This window comes from Pomacea canaliculata, linkage group LG7 (assembly GCF_003073045.1).
Source record: "Pomacea canaliculata isolate SZHN2017 linkage group LG7, ASM307304v1, whole genome shotgun sequence".
Taxonomy (NCBI): domain Eukaryota; kingdom Metazoa; phylum Mollusca; class Gastropoda; order Architaenioglossa; family Ampullariidae; genus Pomacea; species Pomacea canaliculata.
Genome location: NC_037596.1, coordinates 10508811 through 10527342, shown reverse-complemented (window position 1 = coordinate 10527342; position 18532 = coordinate 10508811). Strand labels below are relative to the sequence as shown.

Below are 18532 nucleotides of genomic sequence, written 5' to 3'. Positions count from 1 at the left end.
CGCACAATCAAATGTTTTAAAAAAGTTAATCGGAAAATAATATTTGAGAAAATATTTGAGTGTGTGTGTGTGTGAGAGAGAGAGAAGAAAGAAAGTAATAACTGAATGGCATGTGTTTCTGTTCTTAACTATTATGAGTTTTTCAAAGATGATGATCAAGATAATGAATAATTCTACTCTTCCTATGTCTCATTTTTATCTTTTTATCTTACTTCGTAACATCATCCACCAGCTAGTACCCAGCGCCATGTGATCCTCATACCCATAGTTTGTTAATATTTCCTTCAAACACAAAATGTCGAAAATATCTTCTTCAGTCATGCCAAAAGAAATAACTCAGCAAACCACAGATTGGAGTTTATTATTTTAATTCTTATTTGAATGAACAGTAGAAGCTGTAAAACACTAACAGTATCACAGTTTACTGCTGAGATTTCATAACATCTGCCAACATGGAGACCAAGATGTCGGCAGGTGGCTTCTGGGAATAAAATAAGTTGTACGGAAATCAGTTCTGCCACAAGACTTCCAGCAGCAATTAGGCAAGAAAAGTAATTAAAATCGTAAATATAAAATGACTCTTTTTGCACTGGTAAAATGTCAGAAACTATGGAATTGTCCTGAAAGCTTTTAATTTGCCATTCACGATTTGAACAGCTCTTTGTTTCTTCATCATTGAATCCTTGCTGTGTGTGAAGTTATTTTCATGTACCTCGCTCCTGCTGAGGTAGTGTCATCATCCCTAGAGAAGATATAACATGAATAGTTATACCACAAACTGAAAAATGTAAAATTTCGTACATTGTAATACATTAAGACGCTTCCAAAAAGTTGATGAGTGTGATCATGAAAAATTATTTTCAACGACTAATTAAAAATAAAAAACTAAGAAGCTTTAAAAAATGTGGGTAATATAATGCTGTAAAACGAGTAATTATCTGATTAGGGAGTCATAATTATGTAATTACTAAAATTACCTATCAATACAGAAGTACACTTTTAGGATATTTACTAGGCGCAAAGGAAAGGAAAAAGTTTTTTAATTTGTGAAATGGGAGCTAATTTAAGAAAAGATTACCTACTTGGTAATTAAATTAAGATAGGTGTGTCTGATTAGTCAAATTCAAAACCTCGAGGAAAGAGAGCGACATGTTTTTTTCATTGTGGTTTCATAGTTGAGGTCTTGATGAGTGGACCAGCGCCAGTGTTTACTCATCATCATCCTTTTAAAATTCTAGCACATGAGTACAAAAGATGAGGAGACAAATACGAGAAAGAAAGAAAGAAAGAAAGAAAGAAAGAAAGAAAGAAAGAAAGAAAGAAAGAAAGAAAGAAAAAACGTACCTTTTCTTTTTGAAGAAACCTGCAACAAAAGATCAAAAAGACGCATTGTGAAATCACCATCTATAAGATAGAAAAAAAATGAGGATGATACTTCTTAAGGATTTCAAACAATTTGAATCTATTGAGTAGTTGCAATGTCTGAATAGAAAGCTCGCAAAGTGATTGAAATACCAATTTTCGACATCTTTCAGAGAATCTTCTAATAGAAATTTTTATTGTTGTCAAATTGAGTAAATGGAGTTTCGGAAGTGTGAAAATATCCATAGACGGTGAACACGACTGAGCTTCATACGTTTGATAACATTACAAAACTTTTCAAAAGTTTAAGCTGAAACTATATTTGATATAAATATGCTAAACCCTGAAATGATAGCAGATAGAAATAGAAATTATCAAAATACAAAAGTCATTTGAGGAAAAGCTGTACTTACAGCGACAAAAGCGCTGACAAAACATGATTATTGAAAGAGTGATCATTACAGCAATTATCACCAGCGCTACTACTGTCCCAAAATCTTCAATCGTGAATGAAAATATTGAATTTTGACCGCCAGCTGAAAAGAAAAATAACAATAAATCTTGGTTTTGGTTTGGACATTTTTTTGTAAACTGTAATTCAGTGAACTATAGAACACTTAAATGCAGTGCATTACTTTCATTTGGCTGGGTAAATCTCAGTACAATATACTATTTCACACAATTTCAACACCCAGCTTCCATTGTAGAAGCACAAGCGTCTAAATATTACCGTACACAGAAACAAGACAGACTGGTGACGTCATGTTTGTACACCGTTAGCATAGTCCAAGCTCTACCATTGGCTGAAGAGACCGAAGACAAAAGTCCCAACACCTTGACACAATCTTATACAGCAATTTGTCCTCACCACATCTGCAGCCTCCCATATTATCTACAACTTACCAAATTTAATGTTGGTGCATCCGTCGGTAACGCTGATATTCAGAGATTTCTGTGAACAAACACGAAGACTGCATTCAAGTTGTCTGCCCCTATCGTGAGTAGTGCTCGCCATGTAGGAGAACTTGTAGGTGATGATGTCTCCTGATGATTCTTCACACCAGCAGCTTCCAGGACTGTGTTGGTGGCGTGGGATGCACTGCATTCCTGGGTCAAAGGGTAAGTGGCATGCGACTCTTTTCTCAGAGTTCAAACTCAGCTCAAATGTCACTGTTCCGTTGAGAGATAAACACTGTGCCTCTGCCATTGCTGTCTTGTTAATATTGCAAGTAATAATATTCTCTCCATCTTGATACAATGCAGGACATTGTAGCTCCACTCTTAGTGTGTCAGCTGCAACAACGATTAAACAAGTTTAAATCATGCAAAATAGTTTGATCTAATAAATGATAAGTTAATAATTTTCTAATTACCTTAGGTATTAGTCATATTCACTCAGGTCAGGTGACTTACACATTCATCTGCAACTTCAGTCTGTTATCGTAAGAGGAAGGCTGTCTGTGGAATCATAACCACTCTGAGTCACCGGGTCGCTGTGCCCTTGCCACCCGGGGACACCCTGTCAACTCTTTCAACATGCTTGCTCAGTGGTGGGGATAGTGTTGTTATTTTGGCAACACTGCGATTGTATGTGTGTGTGTGCATATAACTTGTTTATGCTTTAAGGCAAAACCAGTCACTCTTATCCGGCAACCCAAGCAAAAAAAACAAAACAAAACAAAATAAAAGTAAAGTAAAGTAAAATAAATAAAATGAAAATTAAAAAATATATTTCGTTAAAAGCGCGTCATACATCTTTTTTTTAGGTGTGCTGCAAATGATAGGTGTGCTTTGTGTTATTGAGAAGTTTTGTAAGACGATCTTTTTATGCGTCTTAAACCTGGCAATTAAATTGTGACTGGACTCAGGCTAATAATTATGACTCATATCGCGTTAACACTGCTGTCGCAATCCATGTGCCTGTGATAAGACCTGTTGTCTCACTCTGTCAGTATATCACTCTCTCGAAATACTGGGAGATCAAGTCGATCTAATACTCACTATCAATCGACCATTACAGCACCAAGTGCATGAGTACAATGTCTCATTTCCTCATTGCTTATGTGACTTCAGTTTGGTCACCTTGCTTACTTATTATTATTCCTTTCTGCCCCTCAGTGGAGCATTGGTCCGCAACTACACCTAGTATTGTAGTTGCACTTTCTGAAGAAGGGGTTGTCGGTTTTTTTACGGGTTCAGGTTGCTAGCCTCACGTGCAACCCGCCTCTTTCATCCGGGTATGGGACCGGCAGGTTACCTAGGGGTTTTCCTGGAGTTCTTTGCTTTCTTGCCATAGTATAAACAAATCTGCTGTTTACTGGCTGTATACAAGTATAACACATACCATTATTATCAGTACAAAATATTAAAAGCCATTTATGTTTGTGTGTATACAAGCTATGATGTTCACTCAGCGACAAGTTTCTCGGAAAGTCTTTTTTGCTGACCATGACTGTTGGTTTGACTTAGGCTTTGTCTTGGCTGCATTCCAGACAACCTATCATACATCACAATATCAGGGTATGTTCTAGTCACAAACCTGTTTTGAATGTTAGTGTTCACGGGTACACTGCCAGGGTAGGTTGAGATCCCCGTGCAAGTAATGTTCTATAAATAGCGACAGTCATCAATGTTTTGGAGTCAATATCTATCCTCCAGATCACACCTGGCTTGCTTACAAAAGGTGTAACAGCGATCAGTGTTTGTTTGCCTGTACGATATCGAGATCATGCCTCTAGCATTTCCTGAAAACCCATGAAGTACCCGTCATTGGAAGTACCCGGTGCTTGGCTGAGGGCCACTACCGGGGGGGGGGGGAATGGGTGTTTTACGCCGTGTCAGCAACTATGGCTATATTACGGCAAGGCAGCCAGCCCTGTAAACAGATGCCACGTGCAGAGAAAGATCAGCGTGCCCGAGACGAGAAATGAACTCAGGGCAGCCAACCTTCACTGTATTGGTGACAGGCGCTAACAGCGCTAACCGTTGCGCCACCGGACCGCTGCCACTACCGGGGACAAAAACGTTTTTCCCGCTGACTGTCATTTATTGTACCTAAATATACACTTAACCTTCAACATGTTTATTTGTACTGATTACAAGACGGGTATACAGTATATTGCCAACAAGGACTTTGAGTAGTAAGAAATCATCTTCTTTATTCTTAATAATAATAATGACGAGGATTTGTATATCCCCTTTCCAAAGATTTGCTCCCAGCACTTTACATAAATAATACACAGAGTAAAACATTAACAACCATGCACCCATATTCGCATATAACAGACACACTTCTACAAAACATACTCACTCATACACAAAATATTTACAGACACACGTTATACACACTCGGGGTCAGGACAGGGTCACAGTGAAATCACCGTTCTGAAAGCTTTAATATTAGAGACAATAAAAATAAATTAAATAGAGCAATGTAAATTAACATTTATTTGTAAACAATTCAAAAGCTATAATGTTCATTAGCTCGTTAAAAAAGGTTGTGCCTTTCCCTTAATAAATACAGTAATAACATTTTCAGGTCATCGAAAGACGAAATGTTTCATCGGCAAACAGCTGCGCTCTGTTTTATCAAATTAGCTAAGTTTATTTATAATTTTAACAACCGTTACACACATCTTATTGTCAAGAGCTGGAGTCGATGACTCACATTTTGTAAATAAACAGACAAAGAAAAACCTACCTGCAGTTAAGAAACAGAAGTAGAAGAATATGAATTCCAGCACAACTTTCATCTTCTGCTCCTTCTGTTTACCTAGAAGTTTTTAAAGGAGTGCAGTGAGCAGAAAGTTCTGCCGTAGCGACACCTTGACCCTGATTAAAGCCTCGGTCTGACGTAACAATCCAACCGAGGCGGCAGTGAGACGTGAGTATTGTGGCTGACGAGAGCTTCTTCGGGGACGACAAGAAAACCTGTCTGCTGCACAGTTTGTTTACAGAACGCAAGCTTTCAATGAATACAGCAACCCCCCCCCCCCACACACACACACACACACGCACACACACACACACACGAACACACACACGTGCGCACACAAACTCTAGAACACACACACATGAACAGGTAACATTATACTTACTCATAGACTTACTGCCTTTGAAGCAGCTATTGTGTGTTGTGTATTGTGTGTCGCCAGGCCAATATTAAACAAGTTTCAAGGTGACTGCGAGTGGGGTCAGCCAGTGACCCCTGAGCGCTATGTTTGTGGTTGTTAAGAGGAAGTTTATTGAAATGTCAGTACAGCCACCTCTACATATGTGCTTGACTCTGAACTCTTTACCTCCACAGCAGGTCAGCTGATACCCCTGAGGTAATGCAGCAATAATGTCAACAAATAAATTTGTAAACAGTCTTTGTCCATTTAAAAAAAGTGTGACCAGGACGGATGTGCTTATTACAGCGGTCGTAACCTATCCAAACCAAAAGTTTTTCCGAAAACTCTCAACATGTTTGGTAATAGATTGGTGAATATTGTCATTGGTGTCCTTAAATTATTCGTGAAAATAATCAAGGCCAGGGAAGTTTCATGCCAAACTATATGCGTGAATTTGGAGAAAAGTCTGCTGCTTTTCACTAAATCTTAAACAAGGAATTCGAGAGAAATTAGCAGACATTAGGACAGGGGTGGGCAAAACTGTCTTTTTGCGGGTCGGTCTCAAAATTCTAAGCTGTGCGGCGAGCCGGTAAAATAAAAAAAAAAATTTGAAAACTCTGCCCATCCCAAGTACCAATGACACATTTTGCACACAGGCAACCCATTTTTATTTGGATGGGTAGCTTAATTGTAACAAAGTGGCTACACAGGAGGTTCTCTCCACATAATACATTCACACTGGTGGAGTGAACTACTAAATCCAGAATCTGATACCAAGGCATTGTATCTGAGTGAGATCAAAACATTTTCTACGAAAGTAAACCACACAACTGTTTTTGCAGTGGTCAACACAGCAAGTGGATGGTTTAAATATTAATATCTGTTGTAACATTTTTCGTCTCATTCATTTCTTTAAAACTTCATGAGCAGTCTTTGTCTTGATATGTTGGAAGTAGAGGGTTAGAATCTCCATGCCGTTTCCTATTGAAAAAACCTGCAAATGAAGATAATTTCTTACATTCACTATTAAAAAAAAGATCAAACTAATCCAGCAATCTGCTTCACTCTAACAGCTGAGAGACTATTACCAGAGACTGAGAGAACACAAGGATACTAGTATCAAAATACTTGTAAACAAGGTCTAGCCACAGTCGTTACAGTTTGGAACAACTTATTCTTTATCCTGATAATCAAAAAAAGTTTGTAGCTAATCATCTAAATACAATTTCAGTACGTTTTGTGAAGATAAGTGTTTTATTGCATGATTGCTACTTAGCAGCTGAAGACTTAGTTAAGTTCACTAAATGAATACAGTATGCTTATAAAAGCATCCCTTATCAACACCAAACAAATACAAGCAGGTGAAGAAAAACAAAATGTCAACTCTTGTGTAAGTATTAGCGATTCAAGCATTTCTTTTCTTTCTAATGGTATTTCAGCTTTCTGAATTTTGTTATATATATGCTTAATACGGAAAGTTTTTCAACTTCTAAAAATTAAACAGTAGTTTATAAAATATACTTGACACGTGAGGAAGAGCCGTACTTACATAGACTAAACTGTTTTGACAACATGACAATCAGGAGAGTGACAACAATAACGATAATCACCGCCGTCAGTACGACCTCAGTTGTCTCACCTATCCTCAGTATAACACTTCTGGGTAGTGATTCCTTAAGACTATCTGTAAAATACAACAGTGACTCTTTAATAGGAGATATGATGTTGGTCTGTCTGTATGTTCTGGCATACATTCACGCACACACACACATTAAAAAATGGAAAATGGACTCTAGGAAAATAATGAAAAATATTCTGCACATCTTTCAAGCTAAGGAACTCCAAAGAAAAGACTTGAAAAAACACTAACATCCCATGTACTGAAGAAGGTCAGGAACACATTTTTCTAAATAGTAGCTACGTTTACGGTGCTGAGGATTCCTAGAGATGAAGTTAGTGATGTACGTTAAAGGGACGTAAAGCAACGTAACAAATGGACCTCTTTATGCACAGTGATTATTGCAGGTGTGTATTTTGAGAACGGGAGAGTTATTCATCGATATTTATTAAATTGGCTCACGCTTACTGAATCTAATGTTAGTGCATCCTTCGCTAATGTTAACATCTGGAGGCTTCTGCGGACAAACACGAAAACTGCACTCAAGTTGTCTGCCCCTATCGTGAGTGGTGCTCGCCATGTAGGAGAACTTGTAGGTGACGATGTCTCCTGATGATTCTTCACACCAGCAGCTTCCAGGACTGTGTTGTTGGCGTGGGATGCACTGTACTCCTGGGTCATAGGGTGAGTGGCATGCGACTCTTTTCTCAGAGTTCAAACTCAGCTCAAATGTCACTGTTCCGTTCAGAGATAAACACTCTGCTGTCTTGTTAATTTTGCAAGTAATAATATTTTCCCCATCTTGAAACAAAGCAGGACATTGTAGCTCCATTCCTAATGTGTCAGCTGCAACAATGATTTACAAAAATAAAAAATACAAAGTAATAAAATGCAATAAATTATAAAATAGAAATGAAATAATTTCTCTCCCATAAAAATACTTTTCGGCTTAAATTATTATGTAATTCTTATTGTTATCTGTTCTGGATTTACAGAGATTTGTCTAACTTTATCTCCTCACCATTCTTTGGGGATGTGATTGTAAGTTTTGTGATTTTTTTTCTTGCCAGTATTTTCAGCTATCTTTTCCATGCACGCAGAGTGAAGTGAAAGTGTTTTGTGGGAAACAGTTTGGCGAGGTGACGACGTGTGAACACCAGGCAGTGTACAATGAACCGTTTTGCGAGGATACCTTGTGGCACTCTATACATAGCGACAATGAGTAATAGGAGTGAGAGTGGGATCTCTAGTCCATAATATTCAGATGAGAATAACGAGAATAATGTTACCATATCCGGGCCACAACTACACCATTTATAGCCAATGAAGCATGTCGTTCGTAAGATCACTTGTTTGGCTGTTTGCCAGCCATGGGAAGCTTTGCTTCGCTGTTTGAGCCGCACTGATCCTGTTTATTTGCGCTGATTACAAGACAAACATGTTCTACAAGTAAAATTACTTTGTACCAAACAAAAACTTCTGTTTTCTGTCAGACTAAGGATCTTTCCTGTAAGAAGAAAAAAGTCATTATTCACAAATAGAGCAACAGTTTACATCTTATAAAGACGTATTCTTTATAAATAATGTTAACAGTTGTTGCCAATATAATGTTGCCCATGGCTTCACCCGTCCAGCTTTGCAGATCAAAAAGCAAATAAATTCTTACCTTCAAGTGATAGACAGACGAATAAAGTCATTAGTTCCAGTTCAATATACATATTTCTTTCTCCTGTTTAGCTGGGAGCCCTTAGTGCAGTGCAGTGAACAGAGTCGAGATGTTTCGGTAAAGAAAGTCACGTGATACATGGCTGAACGTAAATAGGTCTGCTTCTGAGAAATTACTCCTACGTATATCATTGACGAGATCTTTTTTTTTTTAAAAAGGGGGGGGGGAATCACGTGATACAAGAGCCTATCACGTGTTTTGACTGCATGGTGTTACCTCGCAGCGGTGAAACCCGCAAGCACACGCAGTTAGCGCACACAAACATACACACGTGATAAAACGTGATACAACCTAACCGGAGGGCAAACATTGTGATTTTTATGTTTCACTTGCACTTTATTTGAACTGTTATATATAATGTTACAACAGAGGTGACAGCGCTAACGTCCGATCCTGAGAGCGTGCCAGCTTGATAGCGATTTTTTGTTGTATTTGTTGTTGTTTGTTTGTGTATGAATAGCCTTCAACTTGAGGTTACTTCGCATTATTGAGGGAGAGGGAAGTGGAGAGAAAGCCAAAGTACCCAGAGAAAACCTCCGACGGCAAGCCATGCCAACGGATGTTACAGAGAGTGACCCGAGACGAGATCCGAACCCAGGGATTCCAGGTAACAAGCGAGTGTCACTACGCTACCAGGAGTCTTATTTGCCTTTGCTGACCCAGCTGGTGCCAGACCTGAAGATTGAAAAAAGTAAGACATCGAAAAAGAGAATATGGGCACCATCCTTACACAAAGCTGTCTGTATGATATGCTTCTGAGTAAGTGGCATGATCAGTATTCACAGAAAATGCATAATTAATTTGAAAATTAGTGTGCACAAAATAAAGTTCATTTAAAGAAGAGCCTCAAAATGTTTTCAGACACCAAACATTAAATCGTTCCGTTTAGATATCAAACATACATGTAATGCTAGGAAGTTTTACCCGCCATGGAGGGTTTTAGACTACGGTTAGTGGCTCTCTTATTCCTCCTGATGGAATAAATGCATAAATATTAAGAGGTAAAATATACATACATCATCTCTTGACTTGTACCAGCTTACGAGCGGTTATGATGGTCCGTTGATACTAGTCATCGAGGGGTTGGGGTTGGGGACAAAAGAAGAGACGCAGCGGCTGACAGTGTCAAGCAATGATGAGCAGGTCCTACAAGGAACGACCAGTCCACTCCTGTACACTTTCTGCCATTTCTTCCTCTGTCCACCTCAGTGTCTTCAAAGTATTCTGAAGAAGGCACTTAGTAGTGCTGGATTGCATGGCCAAACGAGCCCATTACACGCATCATAATTGCAAGAATTGGTTCCTGGTGTTCTACGAGGTTGGTGACCGCACTTCGTACGAATCTTAGTCGTGCAACACACACTTCTTTGTGTGTGTACAAAATGTCATATGTTTGTCCTGGTCTGAATGAATGAGATGTCTGTACCTTGAGCAAACGAGTTCAGTGATGTCAAGGCAGTTGTGAATTAAATCTGATCCAGATTCTAAGGTCGGATAAGTTTGGGTGGGTATTAAGTGGGGAAAAAAACATAACGCGAGATATTAATTAGGCATCACACCTACAAGTAAGTGCAAAAGTTTAAGGAATGTAGGAACCTTTGACCTCTTCCCTGGAACAACAACGAGGAACGGGGTGATTGCTCTATAGGAGCCGATGATCCGATCACAGTGTTCGGTCCGCTTACAGCACACGCAGGCACTCACACACACAGGTACAGGGATGGGAAGTAGCTGTAGCCAAGCTACAGCTACTGTAGCCGGCTACAAATTTTGTAGCTTGTAGTGTAGCCGGCTACAAATTAAAAAAAAAGTAGCTTGTAGCCGTAGCTACATTTTAGAAAGTAGCTGTAGCTTGGTGTCACGACGCCGCCGGTGCCTATAGTTTCTCGCTCTCTCAAACTCACCAGCGGGTCGGACAATTGCGCGTTCTTTCACTCAGAAAAAAAAAAGATTCGCCTGTTCGATCGAGTCTGCCCTTGTTTACTAAACAAAAACTCAAAAGAAGAAATCTCGACTAAAAAAATACAGTCACTAACACGCTGGTTTCTTCTTTGACTATCACACTCAATCTTTTACTCACTCGCGAGGCACATTGTCTTGGCAAAGGCTCTCTTCTAACTCACTCCGTCTTCTATCCGCTCTTTTAACCTCCTTCTTCTTCCAAAAAAAATGTCCTCTCCGTCCTTCTGCTTCCATATCCCCTCTCAACGATCCTCTCTCTTACCTCACTATTTCTTTTTACGTCACTCTACGTCATTTGTCACGTTCTATTTAGAGAACGTCCATCATTCGCACGCTTTCATCTACACACGCGCCCAGTCCTAGCACTCTGACTAGATCCATGACATTTCTCCCCCCTTCCATTGAAAAAAAATTTTCCTAATTTTTTTTCATAGTCCGTAAAGCTAGGTTACATGACAAACACTATACTAATCCCAATGTTAATGTTCGTAGTCACTCTTTTTTTCTCTGAATTTTACAGTAAATAACAATATCCTTTTTCTCGCGACACGTCTCTTTTGAAAATCAACAGTCATAGTAGGCTTGTATTCTATCCTTACAGACTCATGTAAAGATTAGTTTGACAGTTCTCTTCTTGAGAGCTCTCACAATTTTCGTCTTCTTGTTTTTGCCCTCTGGCTCAAAACTTAGCAGCAGATATCCTAAATCTTTGAAAGTTGTCCCATAATAGTCCTCTGAAAATGCTCGTTTTTTCTTGACTTTTCCCAGATCTGTCTTGAATTCTTTGAAGGTCTGATGAACCTCAACTTCTTTGGCCAAGGTGCCAATGTCTGTCGTCTTTTCCTCTATCTCACTCGACTTCTGGTGTCTCATGCCCAGATACACCTTTTTAGTTTTTCTCTCGTCATCGTATATTTGTTTGAGTTCTCTTATCAGTTTTGTCAATCGTTCCACCACTTTGTTAGTCTCAGTATTTGCCATTTCCAGAGATTTCTCTTGTGTTACAGTATTCTCAAGTTCTTTCTTCATGCTTTCTTTATGTTCCTTGAAGAATTTGATTTCTGCTAAGGCTTTCTGAAGGTCATCGGACTGTTTCTTATGACCTAATTCAAGTTCGTGAACTTTTTCTTCAAAGTCACCAACTGTGACCCACTGTTGTTTACACATTTCATCTCTTTCTTTTCGCCAAACCTCTGTCTCAGCCTTAAGCCGAATAATTTCTTTGTCCCGGTCACTGATTTCTCTCTGCAATCTGCGTTCACGATGTTCTGTATTTCTTTAAAGTTCTGTAAACTTTGTTGCACGGCTTTGATTTCATCACTGAGGTCGTTGATTTTGTGGTTCAGTTCTTCATGAACCTCCTGAAGAGTTGATTCTCTCTGTATTGACGGCTGTTGTGCTTGTGACACACGTTGAGCCTTGGTCCTCTCAGACTCTAGATAATGATGAGTAGTTTTCCCTTCTAACATTTACTTGGTATCTGTGTTCTTGTGCTCTTTCTCTTCTGTTTGAGGCTGTAAACATAGCAGTGACACTTGCCGGAGACGGTTCTCCTTTCTCAGGGTAGCTTCATTGCTGTTTGGGTATCGAGCTCTATGGTAATGACAATACCTGGCTATGTGTCCATATCGTTGGCAAGTGTAACATCGCCTTGGGGGTGTCCAATGTAATGGATGGTCTGAGTCATCCTTCTCCAACCAATGGTTTGATGACGACATGCTTTGAACGGATCTAGGAGGTGGCATATTTCTTCTACCTCTCTGTGGGAAGGAAAATTCCTGTTGCCCTGCTTCTGAAGGATATCGCTCGCATTTCTCTTTTTGCGACTGCGTCATAATAGATGAAGGTTGGGAGCTGTATCCCACTTTGGCGAACAAGGATGTATCGGTCCTTCTCGCCAGACACTTGTTTGGATGTGCCATCCGGTAACGCTCAGCCTGCTCTGCCAAAGCATCAGCTGTGGTTAAGCCTCTCTCTTCGCAGGTGTACGGATAGGTCTTTAGACACACTTTCATAGTATTGTTCTGTTAGTAGCAGATCTCTCAAGTGTTCATAATCCTTCGGTATCTGGTGCGGGAAATCCATCTGTCGCTAGGTAGGATATTCTTTTCAAGAAGGCCGTCATGGATTCAGTAGCATGAGGCCGCACAGTTCTAAATTTTTCTCTGTATTCCTCTTCTGCACGCTGAAAAGTCCGTAGTAATTTCTCTTTTAACATCTCATAACTAGTTTCCCCCTTGCGAGCCAATGTACAATACACATTCAAGGCTTGGCCTTGCAACTTAGCGGCCAGATTCAGGCTCCACATCTCTTTCGGCCAGTTGAGAACTTGGGCTTGTGTTTCAAATACACATAAAAAGTCATCTATGTCGTCTTTGTCTTCCTGGAATATGGGGAGTTCAGGAATATACCATCCTGGAGTTTGTTCCTGAACAGCCATTCTAACTCTCTTTATATTCTCTTTTACGAATCTTTTTAAAAGAAATCCTTCAGCTTCTTCACGACGCAGACAGACCCGCAACAGGCGAATCACGTCGGGGTCACCAAATTGTCACGACGCCGCCGGTGCCTATAGTTTCTCGCTCTCTCAAACTCACCAGCGGGTCGGACAATTGCGCGTTCTTTCACTCAGAAAAAAAAAAGATTCGCCTGTTCGATCGAGTCTGCCCTTGTTTACTAAACAAAAACTCAAAAGAAGAAATCTCGACTAAAAAAATACAGTCACTAACACGCTGGTTTCTTCTTTGACTATCACACTCAATCTTTTACTCACTCGCGAGGCACATTGTCTTGGCAAAGGCTCTCTTCTAACTCACTCCGTCTTCTATCCGCTCTTTTAACCTCCTTCTTCTTCCAAAAAAAATGTCCTCTCCGTCCTTCTGCTTCCATATCCCCTCTCAACGATCCTCTCTCTTACCTCACTATTTCTTTTTACGTCACTCTACGTCATTTGTCACGTTCTATTTAGAGAACGTCCATCATTCGCACGCTTTCATCTACACACGCGCCCAGTCCTAGCACTCTGACTAGATCCATGACACTTGGCTACATGTTGGCTACTTTCACGACCATTCGTCGACAGCGTGTCAGCAAGACGACGACAGCCACTGCTCTCACTGCTCGGTGTGTTGACAGCCAGACACCCACGTGTCTCGCACGCTCAGTAACCGCAAGTACTGGGTCGTCCATGTGGCGGGAACGATTTGCCAGGTACAGTGGTACCTCGACATACGAGTTTAATTCGTTCCGTAACCTTGCTCGTATGTCAAATTGCTCGTATCTCAAAGCAATTTTCCCCATTGAGATTAATTGAAATGCCATTAATCCGTTCCAGCTCCCAAAACACCACCTCAGTTGTTTTTGTTAAGTGTTTTTGAATAAGAAAAAGTGTATTTACAAGAAGAAACATTTATTTATGAATAACAAATACATATTCTATAAAAACATACATTAAATTCTTCGTTTGTGGAAGTGTGTGGGATCTGCTTCAGCAAATCACCGTAAATCGCTCGTGCCTTCTCACACATGATGCTTTGTGTTAAGGTTCCTCCTTGAAGCTGCTTCTCTGTCAACCACACAGTCAATAGTTTCTCCATCTTTTCATGGAGAGAAGTCCGGAGCTTAGAAATTATTGTAACGCCCCTAGCTGGCGTTGTACCCTTTATCAACTCCTGTTTAAGCTCAGAACATATCATTGATGTGCTACACCCGTACATCCTCGCCAAGTCAATTACTCGCACACCTTGCTCATGTTTTTTCTAGATTTCGCGCTTTAATTCAATAGACATCATCTTCTTCTTCGGACCCATGGTTATAAAAATAAATGTGACAAAGTTTTGTAAATGTACAAAAAGCAAAAAAACGCGAACCCAACTTATCAAAAATGCTTCGAAAACGAGGGAAACAAGCACACAGACTGAGCATGTTGGTGTCGTGTGCAGCGGTGTAGTGTGCGATTCCTCGTATCTCAAATCTTGCTCTTATCTCGAAGCAAAATATCGCTCGCTCGGCGGCTCGTATCTCAAAACACTCGTATGTCAGGGCACTCGTATGTCGAGGTACCACTGTATTTTGTTTCATTTGAAAAACGAAGATGGACGTACCCATCAATTTCGAGCCTTACTTGAAATTCTTTACATTTTGTGAAGCAACAGAAAGTGGGTATACTATACTTTCAAATGCAAAAATGGGTGCGGCAGCACGAAAAAGTACTCAACGAACAAGACGTCGGCGTCTAATTTGAGAACGCACTTGCAGGTAAGTTCGTTGAGATTTTCATCGATCTTCATTCTTCATCTTCTTGCTTTTCTGCTTTTGGAATAGAGGAGTGTACATGTTGTAAAGATTGTGGAAAGGTAAGGGGTTGCATCAACGTGATTACCGCTGGGGCGACGACTGATCAAACTGCTGTCTTTACCGTTTCTGTACTATCTATTTAGTCTTTGTCATAAAGTGTGTGTGTGTATTTCATTTGTTTACTAACAAAATTGTTTCACTTCCCCCTCCCCCTCCCACCCACCCCAGTAATTAAAAAACAACAATAAGAAAAAAGAGAAAATTTAACCAAATTAAACAAAGCATTAATTATTGTGCATATTATTGTTTCAGGTGCAAGTTGATGTTAACTGGGGACCAAACCCTGCGTGAGAATGCAGATCCCTCTTGACTGGAGAGGCAGCATTGATGGACACGCCAGTCCAGTCCCCAACCAAGTGCTTAACTGAACAGGCAGACTTCATCATTATGAAGAAGTTACCGGCACCCCTGAGACAACTACCTTCCTGATGTCTGGATTGTCGCAGAATGTCAATGAACTGGACAAATAGCCCACGATCAAACAAATTTATTTGCGCACCAACACCGTCAGTGCTGCGGTTGAGAGATAGTTCAGTCTGGCAGGACTTATCATGACAAAGCTGCGCACTAGGGTGACAGGCATCAACTTCCAGGCCAAAGTTCTGGTCAAGTTCAATTCCATGGAGGACTGAAAGCATGTAGATTTGTTTTAACAGTATTCACAAATTATCAGCACTAAGTCAAAAGTTTGTTTTATACCTATGCATTTTGTTGTTAATATGGAGTTTTTGGTGGTCTCAGATCAGAATAAAGGTCAATGTATATAAAAACCAGTTCTTGTGTTAGCAAGTAATAGTGTTTTGTGTGTACGTTTGATGTTTGTGTATGTTGCTACAGCCAGCTGGCTACAGCCAACTTTTATAACATCACGCTTTAAAAAGTAGCCAAAAGAAGCTGGCTACATTTTAAAAGTAGCCCAAAGTAGCTGGCTACGTTTTGGAAAATTGTAGCTGTAGTGTAGGCTACAAATTGAAAGTAGCTTGCCCATCCCTGCACATCGGAGCACGTGACACCCGTTTGTTTAGTAACGCAAAGGTGTTGCTACTTTGGGTTATTGTTATTTATCAATTTGTTAACCTCCTTGTTACAAACCAAGCAACACTGAACTAAAAAAATGCATTAGACTAATTATGTAAGTCCTTGGTGTTTGATTTTTTTTAGCATTGTCACAATGGATGGCTGTGTAATGTGTCGTCAGCGAGGTTTTGGAGAATGTCTTTTTTACATACCTTCATTTGGAACATTATATCTACACTTGCCTGGGATTATATTTGTTTGTCAATCTGTCGATCAATCTACCGATCAATCTTAAGTTCGGGTGTGCGTGAGATTCAAATGACTTTATCTCTTCAGAATTCTTTGGGATGTGATTGTAAGTTTTGTGGGTTTTTTTCTTGCCAGTATTTGCAGTTATCTTTTCCATTCAAACAGAGTGAAGGGAGAGTGTTTTGTAGGAAACAGACTGGCGAAATGTGAACACCAGGCAGTGTACAATGAACCGCTTGGCGAGGATAGCTTGTGGAACTATGCTTGTGGCGCATTGAGCGTTTCTCCATGATACGGATTTTGCGCGTTATAAAACCCCATCATCATCATCAACTCTATATATAGCGACAATGAGTAATAGGAGTGAGAGTGGGATCTCTAGTCCACAACGGTCTGCTATTCAGATGAGAATAATGATCAGGGTTACCATATCCAGGCCACAACTACACCATTTATAACCTATGAAGCTTGTCGTTCGGAAGATCAGTTGTTTGGCTGTTTGCCAGCCAGACCTTGGAAAAATTATTGGAAACCTTTCCTTCGCTGTCTGACCCTCACTTACTGATCCTGTTTATTTGCACTGATTACAAGACAAACATCTTCTACAAGTAAAATTACTTTGTACTAAACAAAAATTTCTGTTTTTCTGTCAGACTAAGGACCTTTTCTGTAAGAGGGAAAAAGTCACTATTCACAAATGGAACAACAGTTTACATCTTATAAAGATGCATTGTTTGTAAATAATGGTAACATGTATTGCCAATCTAATGTTGCCCATGGCCTCACCCGCCCAGCTTTGCAGATCAAAAAGCAAATAAATTCTTACCTTCAAGTGAGAGACAGACGAATAAAATCAGAAATTCCAGTTCAATATACATATTTCTTTCTCCTGTTTAGCTGGGAGCCCTTAGTGCAATGCAGTGAACAGAGTCGAGCTGTTTCGCCAAAAAAAGTCACGTGATACATGGCTGAACGTAAATAGGTCGTACTTCTGAGAAACTACTCATACGTATATCACTGACGAGATCTTTTAAAAAAAAAACAAGGGGGGGGGGGGGGAATCACGTGATACAAGAGCCTATCACGTGTTTTGACTGCATGGCGTTACCTCGCTACGGTGACACCCACAGGCGCTCGCAGTTAACGCACACAAACATAATACACACGTGATAAAACATGCACAACCTAACCGGAGGGCAAACATTGTGATTTTTATGTTCCACGGGCACTTTATTCGAACTGTTATGTATAATGCTATAACAGAGGTGACAGCGCTAACGTCGGATCCTGAGAGCGTGCTAGCTTGATAGCGATTTTTTGTTGTATTTGTTGTTGTTTGTTTGGGTATGAATAGCCTTCAACTTGAGGTTACTTCGCATTATTGAGGGAGAGGGAAGTGGAGAGAAAGCCAAAGTACCCAGAGAAAACCTCCGACGGCAAGCCATGCCAACTGATGTTACAGAGATCGAGTGACCCGAAACGAGATCTGAACCCAGGCCTTCTAGGTGACAAACTACCAGGAGCCTTATTTGCCCTTTGCTGACCCAGCTGGTACCAGACCTGAAGATTGAAAAAATTAAGACATTAAAAAAAAAAAAAGAAAATCCGGGCACCATCCTTACACAAAGCTGTCTGCATTATATGCTTCCGAGTTAGACAAAAAGTCACCATAGACTAAGTGGTATGATCAGTATTCACAGAAAATGCATAATTAATTTGAAAATTAGTGTGCACTAAGTAAAGTTCATTTTAAGAAGAGCCTCAACATGTTTTCAAACACCAAATATTAAATCGGTCCATTTATATATCAAACGTACATGTAATGTTAAGAAGTTTTACCCGCCATGGAGGGTTTTAGACTGCGGCTAGTGGCTCTCTTATTCCTACTGATGGAGTAAATACATAGATATTAAGAGGTAAAAATATACATAAATAATCTCTTGACTTGTACCAGCTGACGAGCGATTATGATGGTCCGTTGATACTGGTCATCGAGGGGTTGGGGTCAGGGGACAAATGGAGAGACGCAGCGGCTGACAGTGTCAAGCGATGATAAGAAGGTCCTACAAGGAACGACCAGTCCACTCCTATACACTTGATAACCAGGTCTTCTTCTGCCCAGTGTCTTCA

At 40.0% G+C, this 18532-nt stretch overlaps 2 protein-coding genes across 4 annotated transcripts; both read right to left on the bottom strand.

Moving 5' to 3' along the window:
- Positions 1 to 355: 355 nt before the first annotated feature.
- LOC112569048 lies at positions 356 to 5693 on the bottom strand. Of its 2 annotated transcripts, XM_025246692.1 has the most exons (6): positions 5460 to 5693; positions 5063 to 5299; positions 2266 to 2655; positions 1776 to 1898; positions 1345 to 1363; positions 356 to 742 (listed from the first exon to the last, which is right to left on the bottom strand). In XM_025246692.1, the coding sequence occupies exons 2-6, from the start codon at positions 5112 to 5114 to the stop codon at positions 673 to 675; spliced, it is 654 nt and encodes a 217-aa protein (XP_025102477.1). In that variant the 5' UTR covers positions 5115 to 5299; positions 5460 to 5693; the 3' UTR covers positions 356 to 672. The 2 variants fall into 2 exon arrangements, with proteins under 2 accessions (XP_025102477.1, XP_025102479.1); XM_025246694.1 differs by lacking the exons at positions 5063 to 5299; positions 5460 to 5693 and adding an exon at positions 2776 to 3213.
- A 425-nt stretch (positions 5694 to 6118) lies between these two features.
- On the bottom strand, positions 6119 to 17355 carry LOC112569049. Of its 2 annotated transcripts, none has more exons than XM_025246696.1 (4): positions 17229 to 17355; positions 7561 to 7938; positions 7024 to 7158; positions 6119 to 6468 (listed from the first exon to the last, which is right to left on the bottom strand). In XM_025246696.1, the coding sequence occupies exons 1-4, from the start codon at positions 17278 to 17280 to the stop codon at positions 6395 to 6397; spliced, it is 639 nt and encodes a 212-aa protein (XP_025102481.1). In that variant the 5' UTR covers positions 17281 to 17355; the 3' UTR covers positions 6119 to 6394. The 2 variants fall into 2 exon arrangements, with proteins under 2 accessions (XP_025102481.1, XP_025102480.1); XM_025246695.1 differs by lacking the exon at positions 17229 to 17355 and adding an exon at positions 8759 to 8942.
- Between the last annotated feature and the right edge of the window lie 1177 nt (positions 17356 to 18532).

Coding starts and splice junctions, on each gene's coding strand:
- LOC112569048 (XM_025246692.1), bottom strand. CDS start 5,114: ATGAAAGTTGTGCTGGAATTCATATTCTTCTACTTCTGTTTCTTAACT. Junction 2,656..5,062: donor CTTCTGTTTCTTAACTGCAG/GTAGGTTTTTCT, acceptor TCGTTGTTGCAG/CTGACACACTAAGAGTGGAG. Junction 1,899..2,265: donor ATGCACCAACATTAAATTTG/GTAAGTTGTAGA, acceptor TTTTCTTTTCAG/CTGGCGGTCAAAATTCAATA.
- LOC112569049 (XM_025246696.1), bottom strand. CDS start 17,280: ATGTATATTGAACTGGAATTTCTGATTTTATTCGTCTGTCTCTCACTT. Junction 7,159..7,560: donor ATGCACTAACATTAGATTCA/GTAAGCGTGAGC, acceptor TGTATTTTACAG/ATAGTCTTAAGGAATCACTA. Junction 6,469..7,023: donor GTCAAAACAGTTTAGTCTAT/GTAAGTACGGCT, acceptor CTTCATTTGCAG/GTTTTTTCAATAGGAAACGG.